Source organism: Peromyscus maniculatus, chromosome 15 (genome assembly GCF_049852395.1).
Source record: "Peromyscus maniculatus bairdii isolate BWxNUB_F1_BW_parent chromosome 15, HU_Pman_BW_mat_3.1, whole genome shotgun sequence".
In the NCBI taxonomy this organism is placed as follows: domain Eukaryota; kingdom Metazoa; phylum Chordata; class Mammalia; order Rodentia; family Cricetidae; genus Peromyscus; species Peromyscus maniculatus.
In genome coordinates this window covers 74,359,584-74,374,949 of record NC_134866.1, presented here as the reverse complement: position 1 = coordinate 74,374,949, position 15,366 = coordinate 74,359,584, and the positions used below count along the sequence as shown (strand labels likewise).

Genomic DNA, 15,366 nt, shown 5'->3' with positions numbered 1-15,366 from the left:
TGGCACACAGTAGGGAGGGTGACTTGAGATTCCTGTTTTCAAAGCAGGTGCTGACTTGGTTATATATAGACTGTGGAGGTAGGAGAATTTTAGCAATGAATTCCACAGGTGTAGATGTAACCAACCGTCTTATTAAATAAGAAACACGGAACCAATGCAAAGAAGAAAGCCAAGAGGTCAGAGCTAAGAGCTAAAACCTTACCCTTCCTCCTGTGGTGGTCCTACCTCTACAAACCAGAGCTACTTCTTGTGTGTCTATCTTTTTATAGTGTTTCTGTTCTGTCTTCTCATTGGTTGTAAACCCAACCACATGACCGCCTCGTCACAGCCTGTCTGTATAGACCTCCAGGTTTTCTATGATTGGTATTGAGATTAAAGGCGTGTGTATCCAATACTGGCTGTATCCCTGAACACACAGAGACTTACCTAGCTCTGCCTACCAAGTGCTGGGATTACAAGCCTACACCACCACTGCCCTGCTTTCCTATGGCTTGCTAATAGCTCTGACCCCCGGGCAACTTTATTTATTAACATACAAATAACATTTCAATACAAATAAAATATCACCATACACAGGCATGACATCATCTAGAATTCCAAGAAAGAAGGGGTCTATTTAGGCAATTTGTCCATCAGCTTACTCACAAGCAAATAAACAATTTTCTGTCCTGATGGGGGCGGTTATAAGTGATGTCACTTATTTGATAATTGTCCGAAGAGAGTCCCTAAAATGTTATTTCAAATAAGAATCTCTCACCATTGACATTTTTAAAGTCATCTAAAAAGCTTTTATTTTTAGCTCAGTGTTTCTGCCTAAGGGCCAAGCCTGGTAGAGGATGCCTGTAATCCAGACACTTAGGATCTCAAATTTTGAGCCAGCCTGGGCTAGAATACTAAATCTCTGTGTGAGGAAGCGTAATCACGTTTCTGTCTAGTCCATTCCTGGTGATGATTGGAGGAAGCTGGTGTGGGGGAGGGGGAACGCCGCTCTCTGACCTTGGCCACCTCAGGAACAGTTCCACCCACCTCCTCCTGGGCTATAATTAGCTGTGTGCCCCCTTGGTTCCCTGGAGGCTTTAACTGTGCCTCCTCCCACAGCCTGAAAATCCCCAGCAGCCCAAGGGTCATGGGGCTAGAGGAGACTGCTCTCCAGAGACCAGGGAGAAGGGACGGGAGGAAGCTGTGTCTGCCACGTTCTCTCTTCTTGTACAGACTTGAGATAAATAGGAAATGAGAAAAAAAAAAACAAAAAACGTGTTTGCTTATCCCATTATTGATCTCATTTCTGGTGTCTCACATTTGGGGTTAAGGCGGTCTCACTCAGGAGCAGGCACCCTTCTGCTTCACAACATGACCTATTTTCGTTTCCAGTCTCATGTTATGTGGCCATTTCCTGCTGTGGCTGAGGAAGAAATTCATTCTCTGACAGAACCGAAAGTCCGTAGGGGAGCAGGGCGGCAATAGCAGTGAAACTGCAGATCTGACCTGTGTGTAGTTCAAGGCAACGTCTGTGGGTGTTTCTGTCATTTGAAAGAGGGCCTCTTTCTGATAACACACTTCCCACCCTATGAAACAGTGATCGAATGTGAACGCTTGCCTTTTATGGTTGTTTTGTTGTTGTTGTTGTGTGGTGTCTGTAGTATGGGGGATTAAATTTTAGGCCTCACACATGTTCTATGGAGATGCATCCCTACCTCCTCCCCCTCTCCCTCGATGTAATTACATACCCTGATCCCTAATTAAAAGGGCAGTCAGTTGCTGACCAGCACCTATGGAAGAAAGTATGGTTCAGCACTTCCAGGGTGTTCTCCAGCCCTCAACTTGTCCAGAACAGCTCTCGGGTCTCAGCTCCGAGCGGACACAGGCAAGGCCCTCTCTTGTTGCTGGAGGGCTTCTCTCCAGGTTCCCCAAGCCCCGCAGTCCCACAATCCACGTATAAAATAATCACTCAGATGCTTATATTACTTATAAACTGTATGGCCGTGGCAGGCTTCTTGCTAACTGTTTTTATATCTTAAATTAACCCATTTCTATAAATCTATACCTTGCCACGTGGCTAGTGGCTTACCGGCGTCTTCACATGCTGCTTGTCATGGCAGTGGCTGCAGTGTCTCCCTCCTTCTTCCTGTTTCCCCAATTCTCCTCTCTCCTTGTCCCACCTATACTTCCTGTCTGGTCACTGGCCATCAGTGTTTTATTTATATGGAGCGATATCCACAGCACTCTCTGTTCATCTTCTGTGTCCTGGAACTCCCACTCTCTTTGCTGGGCTCCCCAGAAGCCCAAAGCTTCCAAGTCCACAGGGTCCTTCTGCTCCCATTGGCCTTTTCGCTGTCGTATAACTTTTTCCATGCAGGAAAAGCAGAGATTTAGTTATGATGTGTTCATAGGCTCGGGAGTCAATGCTGGGGGGGGGGGGCTTCCTATGTCCTTACAGCGGCAGGCCATATCTGCGGCACTTGTCTCTGCCGCCCTTCAAAAAGTAACCTGTCATAAATGCAAAAAAAGAAAAAATTTTAGGGGCTGGAGAGATGGTTCAGAGGTTGAGAGCACTGACTGCTCTTTCAGAGGTCCTGAGTTCAATTCCCAGCAACCACATGGTGGCTCACAACTACTTGTAATGAGATCTGGTGCCCTCTTCTGGCCTGCAGTCATACATGCTGTATACGTAATAAATAAATAAATCTTTAAAAAATTTCAGTAAGGACTCTTATGAAATACTTGTGTACATTATTACTGAGAGACTAATCTTACAACATTTAGCATATAAAGTCCAGACTTTGCTTATTTGGGCATTTGCAGGCTTTTAGGAGCTTTGGGCAAAAACACTTCACTTTAGGACATTGTCATGGAAGATGCTTTATGTATTCACAAGGGAGAAACAGATTTTCGTGCATCAAGACCACTGCCTTAGCCGGGCAGTGGTGGTGCACTCCTTTAATCCCAGCACTCGGGAGGCATAGTCAGGCGGATCTCTGTGAGTTAGAGGCCAGCCTGGTCTACATAAGCGAGTTCCAGGAAAGGTTCAAAGCCACACAGAGAAACCCTGTCTCGAAAAATCAAAAAACAAACCAACAGAAAAGACTGCTGCCTGAACATCTGTCTCCTTTTTCTCATTTTTTAAGGACCAAAAAGCTGATCATCGACGTGACCCGGAACCAGCCAGGGAGCACACTGATTGAAATCTTAGAGACCCCAGCAACAGAGCAGCAGGTGACTTGTCTCTATGTGAACAATAACAAGTACACTCAATAGATGACGGTGTTCTTAGTCTCCACACCAAGTATTCACTGTGACATAGGGGAACATATGTGTCTGAAGTCCCTTGCTGTAGACAACCAAATTCATCCATATCTGAAGCCCACATGGAATTATCAGTGGGAGAGACGTGAAAAAAACTTTCTCAAATATGTGCTGGCTGTCATTTATTTGTTTATTTCTACAGTAGGGATAGAATTCTGCGCCTTTCATAGCCTCTGGGTGTAGACCTTAAGCTTTGTCATTCAGTAGATGGCTGGATAGATCAGTGAAGTAATAGTTCTGCTTGATAAAATGTCAAAAATCCTTGTTATATATTTACTAACTTAGAAGAGAGATGTTTCACAGATCAACAGAGTTTTCCAAGTACGTCCAAAATTGATGTCTAAGACCATGACATCCAGGTGTCTTTACATTGCCATAAATAACTTGGATTTCATGACAGTCCGAGAATAAAAAAGAACATCTTTTAAGATGAATTATTAAGCTGGGTTTAGTGTCACATGCCTTTAATCCCTGTGCTTGGGAGGCAGAGACAGGCAGATCTGAGTTTTGAGACCAGCCTAATTTCCATCTTGAGTTCCAGACAGCCAGAGCTATACAGTAAGAGCTTGTCTTAAAAAAAAAAAAAAAAAAAAAAAAAGTATATCATTAGAGTTGTACATAAGATACATGCCTGTAATCCCAGCACTTGGCAGGAAGACCAGGAGTTCAAGGCCAGCCTGGGCTGTCTCAACAACAAAAGGAAAAAAATAACAACAATTATTATTCAGTTCATTTTGAAATAGATCAATTAATCCCAGTGTTATTATTTTAGTGCCAATAGTTGCCACTCCTAATCAAGTTAACAGAATTATCTAATTACTTCTTAATGGAAGTGCTCATAATTTTCCTATTCTTCTTAATGTAATGGGTTGCCAAGAAATCATTCTATCTCCAGATTTAATTTTAAAAAAATCAAAATTTCAAGCCATTTTATATGTGCAAATGTGTGAATGTTTTTAAGCAATCTGGATATATAGATAATACTGTTTCAAGATAAAAGATTTTTAGCTCTGATTATCTCAATTTTTTTCCCAAATGTATTATAAGTTAGTGCCAAAAACCATGAACATACATCTGGACTCTTTTACATCTGTCTCTATGCTTCCTAGCTTGTGACTGAGGACGCTTAGAACTCTGGGCCTTAGTTGCCTTACCTGTAAAGTAGAAATAATTACTTTTTTTAAGATGTATTTATTTTATGCATATATGAATGCTCTATCTGCATGTATGCCTTTACACCAGAAGAAAGCATCAGACCCCACTGTAGATGGTTGTGAGCCACCATGCGGTTGCTAGAAATTGAACTCAGGACCTCTGGGAGAGCAGCCAGTGCTCTTAACCTCTGAGCCATCTCTCCAGCCCCTAGAAATAATTTCTAATTCATGGGGAAGACTAAATGAGAAGGGGGAGACATGCGAGATGGATGCTATCATGGATTAAGCATATTGGCTATCAAGTCTGTTGTCTGCTGCTGGCCCAGTGAGCCGTTTCTGTGCCCCGTGTGCCCTGTGCCGACGTTACTCTAGTAACAGTTGAGGCACAGAATTGATCTGTGGTGTCGGTTGTCTCATGCGGTGAAATAGAAGAGCATCCATCTCCTTGTATGGCGGTTACCTTCGACCTGCTGCTTAGCATTCATTTGTGTGCACATCATGGCTTTAGGAACTATCTAACATCGTGGGAATATCTCTACCCTGTGGTTCAGAGGAACCCTGCCAAGTTGACTGTGTCAGCGATTCTGGGATCAGAACGCAGCAGCTCTCTGGCTGCCTCGCTGTTCAGTGGCCTGTGAATCTCTGACAGCGTGGCTGGTTTGTGAGGCTTTTAGTGGGCTCTCAGAGCCACGTATTAATGCAGTCTATTTTTAATTTTCTCAACTGGGCTACCCAGAGGTTGAGCTCCTTCATCCAAGGAATTACAAAGTAACAGTTATATACTAATGTCACCTTGGCAAGAAAGCAGCACCTTTGAATTTTGGCCAGATTGGGTCCATTATCGCTACCAGGGGTTTTGTTTTGTTTTACTTTAAAGTGGGAGTGGTTTTTTTCTCTAGGGTTTACTTCAAAACCATTAAAGGGCACATTCAGGTGCTAATCTTTAGATTTCAGCTTGTGCCACGGAGTGATTGGAGGAAACGTGACCTTTCTGGTTTTCTCTTTTTAGGAACTGGAGCACGCCAAAGACATGGAGAGCCGTGCCATTGTAGACTCCAGGACTCCAGAAGAAGGGAAGCAGGGCCAAGCAATGATGGAGGATGCATGCCTGCCTCTGGAGCAAAAGAAGAGGAAGATCCAGAGGAATCTCCGGACATTGGAGCAGACTGGACTCGTGTCATCCAAAAACAAATACCAAGACATTCTCAACGAGATTGCCAAGGTGTCTGGAGATAGTATTCTTCCATTTTCACGTAGACATTTGCTAATCAGCGGCGCGTGCTGGGCGTCCTGTGAGGTGATATGAGGGACTCATCGGTGCATACCTGGTTCCTGTTTTGCTTAGTGTTCTGCATTTTTTAAAGGTTTCAAGGAGATTCATGACTTTTTTGTTTGTTTGTTTTTTGTTTTTCCAGACAAGGTTTCTCTGTGTAGCTTTGCACCTTTCCTGGAACTCACTCTGTAGCCAGGCTAGCTTCAAACTCACAGAGATCCGCCTGCCTCTGCCTCCCGAGTGCTGGGATTACAGGCGTGGGCCACCACCGCTGGGAGAGATTCATGACTTTTATACAGAATAGATACGGTTCCCCAAGCCAAGAATATTTGAGACACACAAGAGGTCAATACCCTAGGAGTGTTGAACAGTCTTGTTACTACTTTAAGCCATAGATGCTTGGTTTTTTGTTTGTTTTATGACCCTTTGGGAAATATTTTTTTCTTCACTGTTAATTGTCATACAGCCCAGTTACCTTAGGATCTGCCATTGGGATGGTAACTCTGTCCCTGAGAATTTGCTTCTAAGCAGTTTAGCCTTATTACAGCCCAAACTTTCTTGGTTTCCATTTCACGTTCCGCACTAGAGAACTTCCTGCGAATGTGATCTCAGCTTTGTTCAAGGAAACACAGGAAGTGGTTGAGATCTGTTTATTGATGATAAGGGGGGACATATTTGGGTAAAAAGTACATTTCATTCTTTTGATTCAAATGTACACATTAATATGGATCTGAGCTTAGAGGCAGTTAAATAATTAGAGAAAAATCTATTTTGTCATCCTCTGGGGAAATGCACAGTTTGAATCTTCAGCGTAAAATTATGGTCACTTTTAGAGGAACGATGATTTCTCCTCCCCTGAGCAATACAAAGAAGCTAGTATTTCTTTTTATAGTTTGGGGTGGAGAATATTTCTCTTGGGGTATATGAGACAGAGAAACCAATGCTGTTTACCATCAATGAGAAGGCTCTATTTGGTGATGAATTATTTCAGAAGGTGTAGGGGAATATGCCTTATAATTCCTGAAACAGTTGGTTTTAATTTGTTCACAAAGGAAAAATAATGTTAAGCAGGCACCATTTTCTCAAGTGAAATATTTTCACAGCTTACTGAATAATTTTTTTAATTGTTTTTATTTAGAGAGAGAAAGAGAGAGCAAATGTGTACGTCTGGGTGTACATGTACCACAGTATGTGTGTGGAGGTCAGAGGACAACCTTTCACAACACCCACCTTTTTGAGGCGGAGTTTCTCTTGGCTCTGCTGTATAGAGAACTTGAGGCTAACTGGCCCACCAGCTTCCAGCCAACCCTTGTTTCCACCCCCATCTCCCATCTCTGTCATTCATGCTGGAATTGCAGGGCTCTGGGGACCAAACTCAAGTCATAAGGCTTTCGTGGCAAGCAATTTTACCCACCGAGAAATCCCCCCAGCCTTTACTGGGTGACTTTTTTTAAAACCTAGATCTGCAAGTTTAATTTTAACACAACTCTCGTAATCTATAAACAGTAAGACAAAACAGTGTGTATTCTAGGAATTCTATTTAAATCTAAGTACAGTCATTTCTTGCTATCTGGAGGGGATTAGGTTTATGATTCCAGCTAATAGCCAGAATCCGTGATGCAGTATTTGCATGTGAGTCAGTCACATCCCCCTGTGTGAGTTTTACTCAAAAGGAAAATGAAAAGGTTTATCACTATCATGCTAAGACTGTCTCACTCTGAGTAGTCTTCCTGACTCGGCTTCTTAGGTGGCCGGGACCAACAAGTATGTGCCATGGTGCCTCGCTTCCCCATATACTCCAAGTCATCTCCCATGTATATTATCTAGATACTTACAATTCCAGATACAGCCTAAGTGCTGTGTAAATACGTGGGACACTGTATTGCTTAGGGAGTCATAAGAGAAAGGGCTGAATATGCTCATTACAAAGACAATTTTTTTTCTCCCCTGTATTTTCAGTTATTTGTTCAAATCCATAATGTGGAACCGTAGAAATGGAGAGTTAGTCAACTGTAATAGTTTTCTCTTTTGAATCTTCTCAAGTTATGAGAGTCATGGGTAAGGTGAAATAGTATATAAACATAAACTTTTGGGGCTTAAAATAGTCTTCAAAGAGAAAAGTTGAACATAGTCTGAGGAAATCACATTTCTCTTGCTAATGTTTTCCTTGTACTCCCTTTCTTTTATTGATTTGAAGCAAGAGTCTCCCATATTCCAGGCTGGGCTGTAGCTTGTTATGCAGCCCAGGGAGACTTTAAACTTCTGAACTGCTTGCCTCTGCCTCGAAAGTGCTGGGATTACAAGTGTGCACCATTGTGCCTAATGTATGTGCTGGGGATTGGAGCCAGGTTGTTGAGCAAGCACCCTACCAGCGGAGCTACATTCCAGCCTTTTGTGCCTCTTTTAAAACATTTTCTCTTAAACTATTTGGTGATTCTCAAATTACATTTTTGGCTTTGGGACGGAGGTGTCTGTCTGTGAAATGTGTATTTGTGTGTGTGTGTCTGTGAAGTATGTATGTTTGTGTGTATGTGTTTGTGAAGTGTGTGTGTGTGTGTGTGTGTGTGTGTGTGTGTGTGTGTGTGTGTGTACTCTTCCATGAGTAGGTATGTGGGAGCCAGAGGTCAGCATTGGATGCCAGTATTTCCACTTCTTATTTCTCTATAGTTCTTATTCGGTTCTCTAGCTTGCTGCCTTATTTTTGGAGACAAGTGTCTCACTGGACCTGGATCTCACAGCAGTTTCAGCTAACTGGCTGGCCAGTGAGCCCCCAGTGGGCCTGCCCCTGCCCCACCCCCACTGCAGCCTAGCTCTTGGTGGGTCTTAGGGATCTGAACTCAGGTCCTCACGAAAGCACTTTACTGACTCTGAGCTGTCTTCCCGGCTCCCTTTTCTCATCTGGGGGAAAAATAAACTTGAGTAACCCTCTTAAAATAGAAGATGGACGCTTTCCAGTTCTGAGGCCGAAAGGCCTAACGATGTGTTGTGTTGTGGTGATGCATATAATGAGGTGCCTGAGATGAACTAGAATCAGCAGTTAGACACTGGCCTGCTGCTTGTTGGTCTTCTAAAGTATCAGTCTCACACAGCGAGTCTTCCTTCAGCCTGTCATTACAGCCTTCACTCGTTTCAGGATATTCGAAATCAAAGAATCCACCGCAAGCTTCGAAAAGCTGAACTGTCAAAACTTCAGCAGACCCTGAACGCACTTAATAAGAAGGCAGCGTTTTATGAAGATCAAATTAATTATTACGACACCTACATAAAGACTTGTGTAGACAACCTGAAAAGAAAGTGAGTTCACGGTCATTCCTAATGTCATGATTTGTACGGGGCGACCTACAGTGCTGGTGGTGGCATGGGTTGGTTTTGGAAGTGTTCCGGTTTTGTTCCTATTGTTGATAAAGATATAACTAAAGGAAAGGGTTTCCTTGGCTTACATGCCATCCCAATCACGGTCCATCATTGAGGGAACGCAAGGCAGGAACCTGGAGGCAGGAGCTGAAGCGGAGAACACAGAGGAGTGCTGCTTACTGGCTTGCTGCTCCTCATGGTGTGCTCAGCCTGCTTTCATATAGAACCCAAGACCACCAGCCCAGGGATGGCACCACCCACAGTGGGCCGGACCCTCCCTCATCATTTGCTAATGAAAATACCCTATAGGCTTGCCTGCCCAATCTAATGGAGACATTTTCTCAGCTGAGGCTCCCTCAATTGACTTTAAAATCTCACATGACTTTAGATTGTGTCAAGTTGACAGACTGCTATCCAGCACATATATATTCCTTGATTTGAGAATGTTAATGAAGAACAGGATGTTGTTTACCTGATAGTGTTAGATCTGTCAGGTATTTGCTAATTGCACAGAGCAGCTTAAGAATTTAAAATTTCATGATTTGAAATTCCTCATTGGCTTTTTTTTAAAGTCATTACTGACACAATAGGCCAAATTTGGCAGTTCTCTCATCCATTAGTATACAAATTATAGATTTTTTATATACAATATAATGACTCTCAGTGACTATTCTTTGATGATAATTATTCTTATCACTAGACTGGGTCAATGCTGATTAAACTTTAATTACCCATTTAGATATGTGATACAATATTTTCAGATAACCTTTGTCTGCGAAAGAGCAATAGGAAATGATACTCTGTAGGAAAATCAATGGTATTAGTCATAGGAAGTCTGCTGATGGGAGACAATTTTCTCATCACCCCACTTGGGTCTAGTCTTCATTTATTTATTTGCTTGGGGACTGTGCAGATCTTTTTTTAAAACTATACCCAAGAAGAACTCAAGCAAGCAAGTTTTCAGTACAGAATGATCATTAGTGGTTGGCTTCACGTGGCTGTTACAGCAACTTTAAGCCACAAACTCTAGTCCTGACATGGGTTCTGAGTCTCGCATACATCATGTGGTCTCGATTTTCTCATGTTTAACATGGGATTGAGAGTGGCAGCTCCTCAGGTATTGCTATGAAAGCTAAATGAAATGATTTATAGCAAAGGAATGCATTAATTTCAAAGCACCATGGCAACCACTCATTTTGGGAAATACAAAGTAATATGTATAAAGTATATATTTGGAACAGCACTAGCCATGAAGTGTTTACTAAATTAGAAAAGTTGTATTAAAACCTTCACTTTGGAGCAGAAAGTTCATGTAATTACTCCAGGACTACTTGCGGTGACTTTTAAGACAGACACTCAGTTCAGAATGCCTGAGAACACCATACACTTTTTTATTTTAAATGCCAGCCTCAGTCGCTTAGGAAATCCAGCTGGGTAGTGATTCCAGAGCAAGGGGAACATTGTCACCTTTTATCAAGAGAGGAGATAGCACAGGCCAGTATGGGGGAGCCCCCTGTGAAGAGTGGGGTCCCTGAGCGTGGCTGCTGCCCTGCCTGGAACAGCTTGACCACAGGTAGTTTGTTCTCATTTGTTCAGAAATTCTCGGAGATCGATTAAACTGGATGGCAAAGCCGAACCCAAGGGGACGAAGAGGGTGAAGCCAGTGAGGTACACAGCAGCCAAGCTCCATGACAAAGGTGTCCTGTTGGGCATAGACGACCTTCAGACCAACCAGTGAGTAGAGCGGAGAGTCTACCGAGAACACCGCTGCCCTCCACTCACACAAGCTCACTCAGCGCTCTTCGGCTTCCCTGGGTGCCTCAGAGGGCTTTGTTGGTTCCATCCAGGCTTAGCATAGATTACAGATCACTAGTCTTACTCTCCCAGACCTTCAGCATCTGGTGCTGCTGTGGTCAGTCCTATGAAGGGGGTGTATCTACAAGTTATGTGTTCGTTTGTCCAGTGTATGGATCCTCGGATCTTCTCTTGGTCCCTTCCAAAGAACTGCGTCAGAGCAGTGAGCAGAAAGGGCCGCCTTCCGATCTTGGTGCGAGAGAGTTGCTAATGATGTGGGTGCCTTTGCGTTTCAAACCCAGGAGCTGTGCCAGCCCCTGGTCAGAACCACTTCCAACAGCGTGCTGGGAGTGTGTGAATTCAAGGTGGAAGGACAAACAGAAACCCACCAGGCACAACCCCTGCAGGCACACCACACATGCAGGGACCATGGGCTCCATACCTTCTCTTCTGTCTCCTTTTGTCTCAAGAGAAGTCAGCCACTGACTTTGGCCTCCTCTCTGGCTCTACCCCCACCCCCCACCCCACCCCCCACCATCTTCCAGGGCCTGACCCACAAAACCTGACTATATAAGCTCAGAGAACACACATCTTCCTCTCTTGAAGTTTCTGTAAACGTTACTATCTACCATACTCGGCCGCCCCAACAGTAGTATAGGTCAATGTCAAGGATCACATCTGCTGTTTCCTTTGTACTAAAGCATGTAACATGGATCTTAAAAGGTCTTATGATAATAAATAAATAAATAAATAAATAAATAAACAAACAAACAAACAAACAAAAAACAGAGCCAGATACCAGGGTGAAGTAAAGCATGTAACACAAATCTTAAAAGGTTTTATAATAAAAAAAAATCCACAACCAGATAACCAGGGTAAAGGCTGAAAGATCAGAGAAGCAGAGCAAGCCACAGCCACCACCCATTACCTCACCAACTCCAGTCCTCAGACTGAAATCTCTGAGTCCTCACCCGAAAGGGTCTCAGCTGAAGCCTTAGTTCCTGTCTCCTTGAGCCTTATATACCTTTCTCCACCCTGCTGTCACTTTCTGGGATTAACGGTGTGTGTCACCATGCCTGGCTCTGTTTCCAATCTAGCCTTGAACTCACAGAAATCCTGAGGATCTCTGCCTCCCGAGTGATAGGATTAAGGGTGTGTGCCACCACTGTCTGGCCTCTATGTCTAATCTAGTAGCTGGCTCTGTCCTCTGATCCTCAGGCAAGCTTTATTGGGGTACACAATGTATCACCACAAAAGCATCCCAACAGTGGCCTTCAGACTGGCCATTTAGGGAATGGAGTCAGGAGGTGATGTGAGGTGTAGTCTGCTCACTGGTCCAAGCTGAGGCTCCGTTAGTTCCTTTCTTCAAGGATTTACTTGGGATTGCCCATGTCCGACACTTCCTCTTTTCAATAGGTTTAAGAACGTTACATTCGACATCATAGCTACTGAGGATGTGGGCATCTTCGACGTCAGATCCAAGTTCCTTGGCGTTGAGATGGAAAAGGTGCAGCTCAATATTCAGGTGAGCTGGGGTTTTTATGAGGGCCACTGGGGGCTCTCTCCGCCATATCCAGTTCCTGACAACAGCGCTGCAAAAGCCTGGGTGGAACGCCTGGAACCCTGGAACTCAGACCGTGGAAGAAGAGAACCTGATTTCACAAGTTGTCCTCTGACCTCCACATGCACGCCACAAGAGTGTGTGTGTGTGTGTGTGTGTGTGTGTGTGTGTGTGTGTACATTTTTAATTATAAGATTGAAGTGAAAACTGTGTCTGATATTAACTGGATAATAATTTTCTTTCATGCAGTTTTTTTTTTTTTTTTCCAGTGCTGAAGTTCAAACCCAGACCCTCTTGCACACAAACTAGCTCTGTGGCACCAAATTATGACTCCGGCCCTCTCTCTACCTTCAAAGCACTTTCTCCCATGTAGGGCAGTAATTCTCTTAAGTGCCACATTCTGACTACCACATCCCTCCCTGTCACTTATGGACTTGTTAAAATAAGACCCTCACCTCAGAGCTGCACAACCGAAGTCCCTAGGGCCAGGCTCTGGGTTCCGAGTCCTTAACTAGCCTGTGTTTTTAAGCATGCTAATGTTTTGGAAGCCCCAGCGGGATTATTGGACCAGCCAGGTTTATTTCGCCATCGATCCTTCTAGAACGTTTTTTTAAACGCCGATGTCACACAGATGTGCTGTCACCCCTCTGTTGCAGGACTTACTTCAGATGCAGTATGAAGGGGTGGCTGTGATGAAGATGTTTGATAAGGTGAAGGTGAACGTGAACCTTCTCATATACCTGCTCAACAAAAAGTTCTACGGAAAGTGAGCTGGCCTGCAGGGAGCCAGCTCATGGATTCTCTATCGCCTGCATCGAGAAATGAGTTCGTCCAGTATTTTTGTTTTAAAACATGATTGAAATCACTGCTTATAAATGTGTGATTTTTTTTTTAAAGACCAAAACTGTTCTGAAGAATGTAGCCACGTGCCTTTTTGATAATTGGATTCCACAGCAGAGGGAGAGACAAGGTGGGCAGATGAGACACACACACTGTACTGTGGCTGCACACACACTGTACTGTGGCTGCACACACACTGTACTGTGGCTGGCACAGGTACTCCAGCTGAAAGCTCTCAACACCCTGTGATTGGTTTCAAAGTAGGGGGAGAAAGTTTAGCTGACTAGGGACAAATGTACAAACCTATTTTCCTATGAAAAAAAAAATTTTAAATGTCCCACTTAAATGATGTAATTCTTCATAGATTGTTTTATTATCTATGGAGAAGTAGAGATCTAATTAATTTGTAATGAATTATTTAGACATATAGCTCTAAGCCCTGTCTTCTGGGAATTATCAGTTTTAAAGAGAACTTTTTGTGCAATTCAAAATGAAGTTTTTTTTATAAGTAATTGAAAGTGATGATCCAATAACACTTTCTGTATAAAAGTATATATTTTATGTGATTTATTCAATTACTGAAAGTGCACTACTTCCTCATGGGAAGGCTCCTGGATGAGGAGTCACATGGACCACCGTGGATAACAGTTATAGACCCTACCTTCACCCCTCACAATTTATTTGAATACTTCAATTGTGCCTCTCAAATTTTTTTGTAATGCTATAAAATCGGTATCTAGATGGTTTTTAAATGTATTCTTTGAAAATTGTTTTATGTAAAATAAATGTTACTTAATTACATGAACGTGGTTTTTAGGTTGTCTTAATAAATCCAACTCAAAAAACTCCTGGTGGGGATTTGCAGGAAAAGAAGTCATTTACCCAGAACTGTACAAATTAGGGTGCAGAGTAAGCTGCTGTAGGAGGCTACACAGGACCTCAAGCTTAACCATTCCCAGATGAGTGGATCCACAGGGGATCCAGAGATCCAGGTTGACCAGTCGGCCTTGTACTTAACCACTCATTCCCAACCAGAGAATATAGGAGCCGAAGTTCAGAATAAAATACTTTTACGGAGGTCACTTCTACCTACTTCCTATTGATCAACAGGAGGTTACAGCCGGCAAGAATCATCACCTCACTCTGTTTGTGTGGTTATAACAAAATACCTGAGCTGGGCACTTTGTAAAGAAAACAAATGCTTACTTAATTGGAAGTTGTGGAAGCTCTGAGCAGGGTAGCAGCAACTGCTTGTTATTATATAACAGCACATGAAGAAGAAACAAACTCCTGGGGTACCCTTGCTTTCCAACAACCCATTCCGCTGCCGCTCACCTTGTCCCAATGGACACAACCCACCCCCAGTCCCTGATCTAGGCTCTTCAACACCTCATCCCAATGCACACAATCCACCCCCAATCCCTGCACTCCAGGAGGGACTAGGAGTGGAAATGTTCGCATAGGAACCCAGGTGAGGGAGCAGTGTTTGGAAGCACAAGCCAGTGTTTCCTGGCATCTTTAAAAAGAACCTCTCTTGTTCCAGCAGCAGAGATGGCAAACTGAATATGTGAGTAAGGATGCTTGGATCATGCCAATGTCCTCAGTAAGAAACGCTTGGATCACGCCAGTGACCCCTTCCTGTTGTCCCCCAAGATAGGGAAGTTCTTAAAGGTATCACAGATTGCCCTTTGTTGAGATCTGCAAGGGCCATAGCTAAGCAGATGACCAGAGAAGGAGGAATGTAATGAAGGAAAGGAGCAGCAACAAGCAATGTGGCCTTGCATGCCTCTGATCTAAGTCTGTAGAGATCAGTGGAGCCAAAGCCTTGGCTGCTTTCAGGGCTGGACATCCTCTAGCCAGGGGCAGATTTTCTTTATACCTCTGAAGTCCTGACTTGCTTCTTCCCAATTACAGGTTTTCTTTTCTTTTCTTCTTTCTTTCTTTCTTTCTTTCTTTCTTTCTTTCTTTCTTTCTTTTCTTTCTTTCTTTCTTTTTTTTTTTTTTTTTTTTTTTTTTGGTTTTTCAAGACAGGGTTTCTCTGTGTAGCTTTGCACCTTTTCCTGGAACTCACTTGGTAGTCCAGACTG

General features: G+C 43.3%; 1 protein-coding gene across 4 annotated transcripts in view; it reads left to right on the top strand.

Moving 5' to 3' along the window:
- Iqgap2 (IQ motif containing GTPase activating protein 2) overlaps positions 1–14,084 on the top strand; it is a 278,808-nt gene extending 264,724 nt beyond the window's left edge. For all 4 annotated transcript variants that reach the window (XM_006985748.4, XM_076552086.1, XM_076552088.1 and 1 more), the window contains 6 exons: positions 3,126–3,213; positions 5,467–5,679; positions 8,864–9,024; positions 10,681–10,818; positions 12,295–12,403; positions 13,096–14,084. In XM_006985748.4, the coding sequence (XP_006985810.2) occupies positions 3,126–3,213; positions 5,467–5,679; positions 8,864–9,024; positions 10,681–10,818; positions 12,295–12,403; positions 13,096–13,209 (823 nt within the window). In that variant the 3' untranslated portion in view covers positions 13,210–14,084. The remainder of the gene's footprint in view (positions 1–3,125; positions 3,214–5,466; positions 5,680–8,863; positions 9,025–10,680; positions 10,819–12,294; positions 12,404–13,095) is intronic.
- Positions 14,085–15,366: the final 1,282 nt, after the last annotated feature.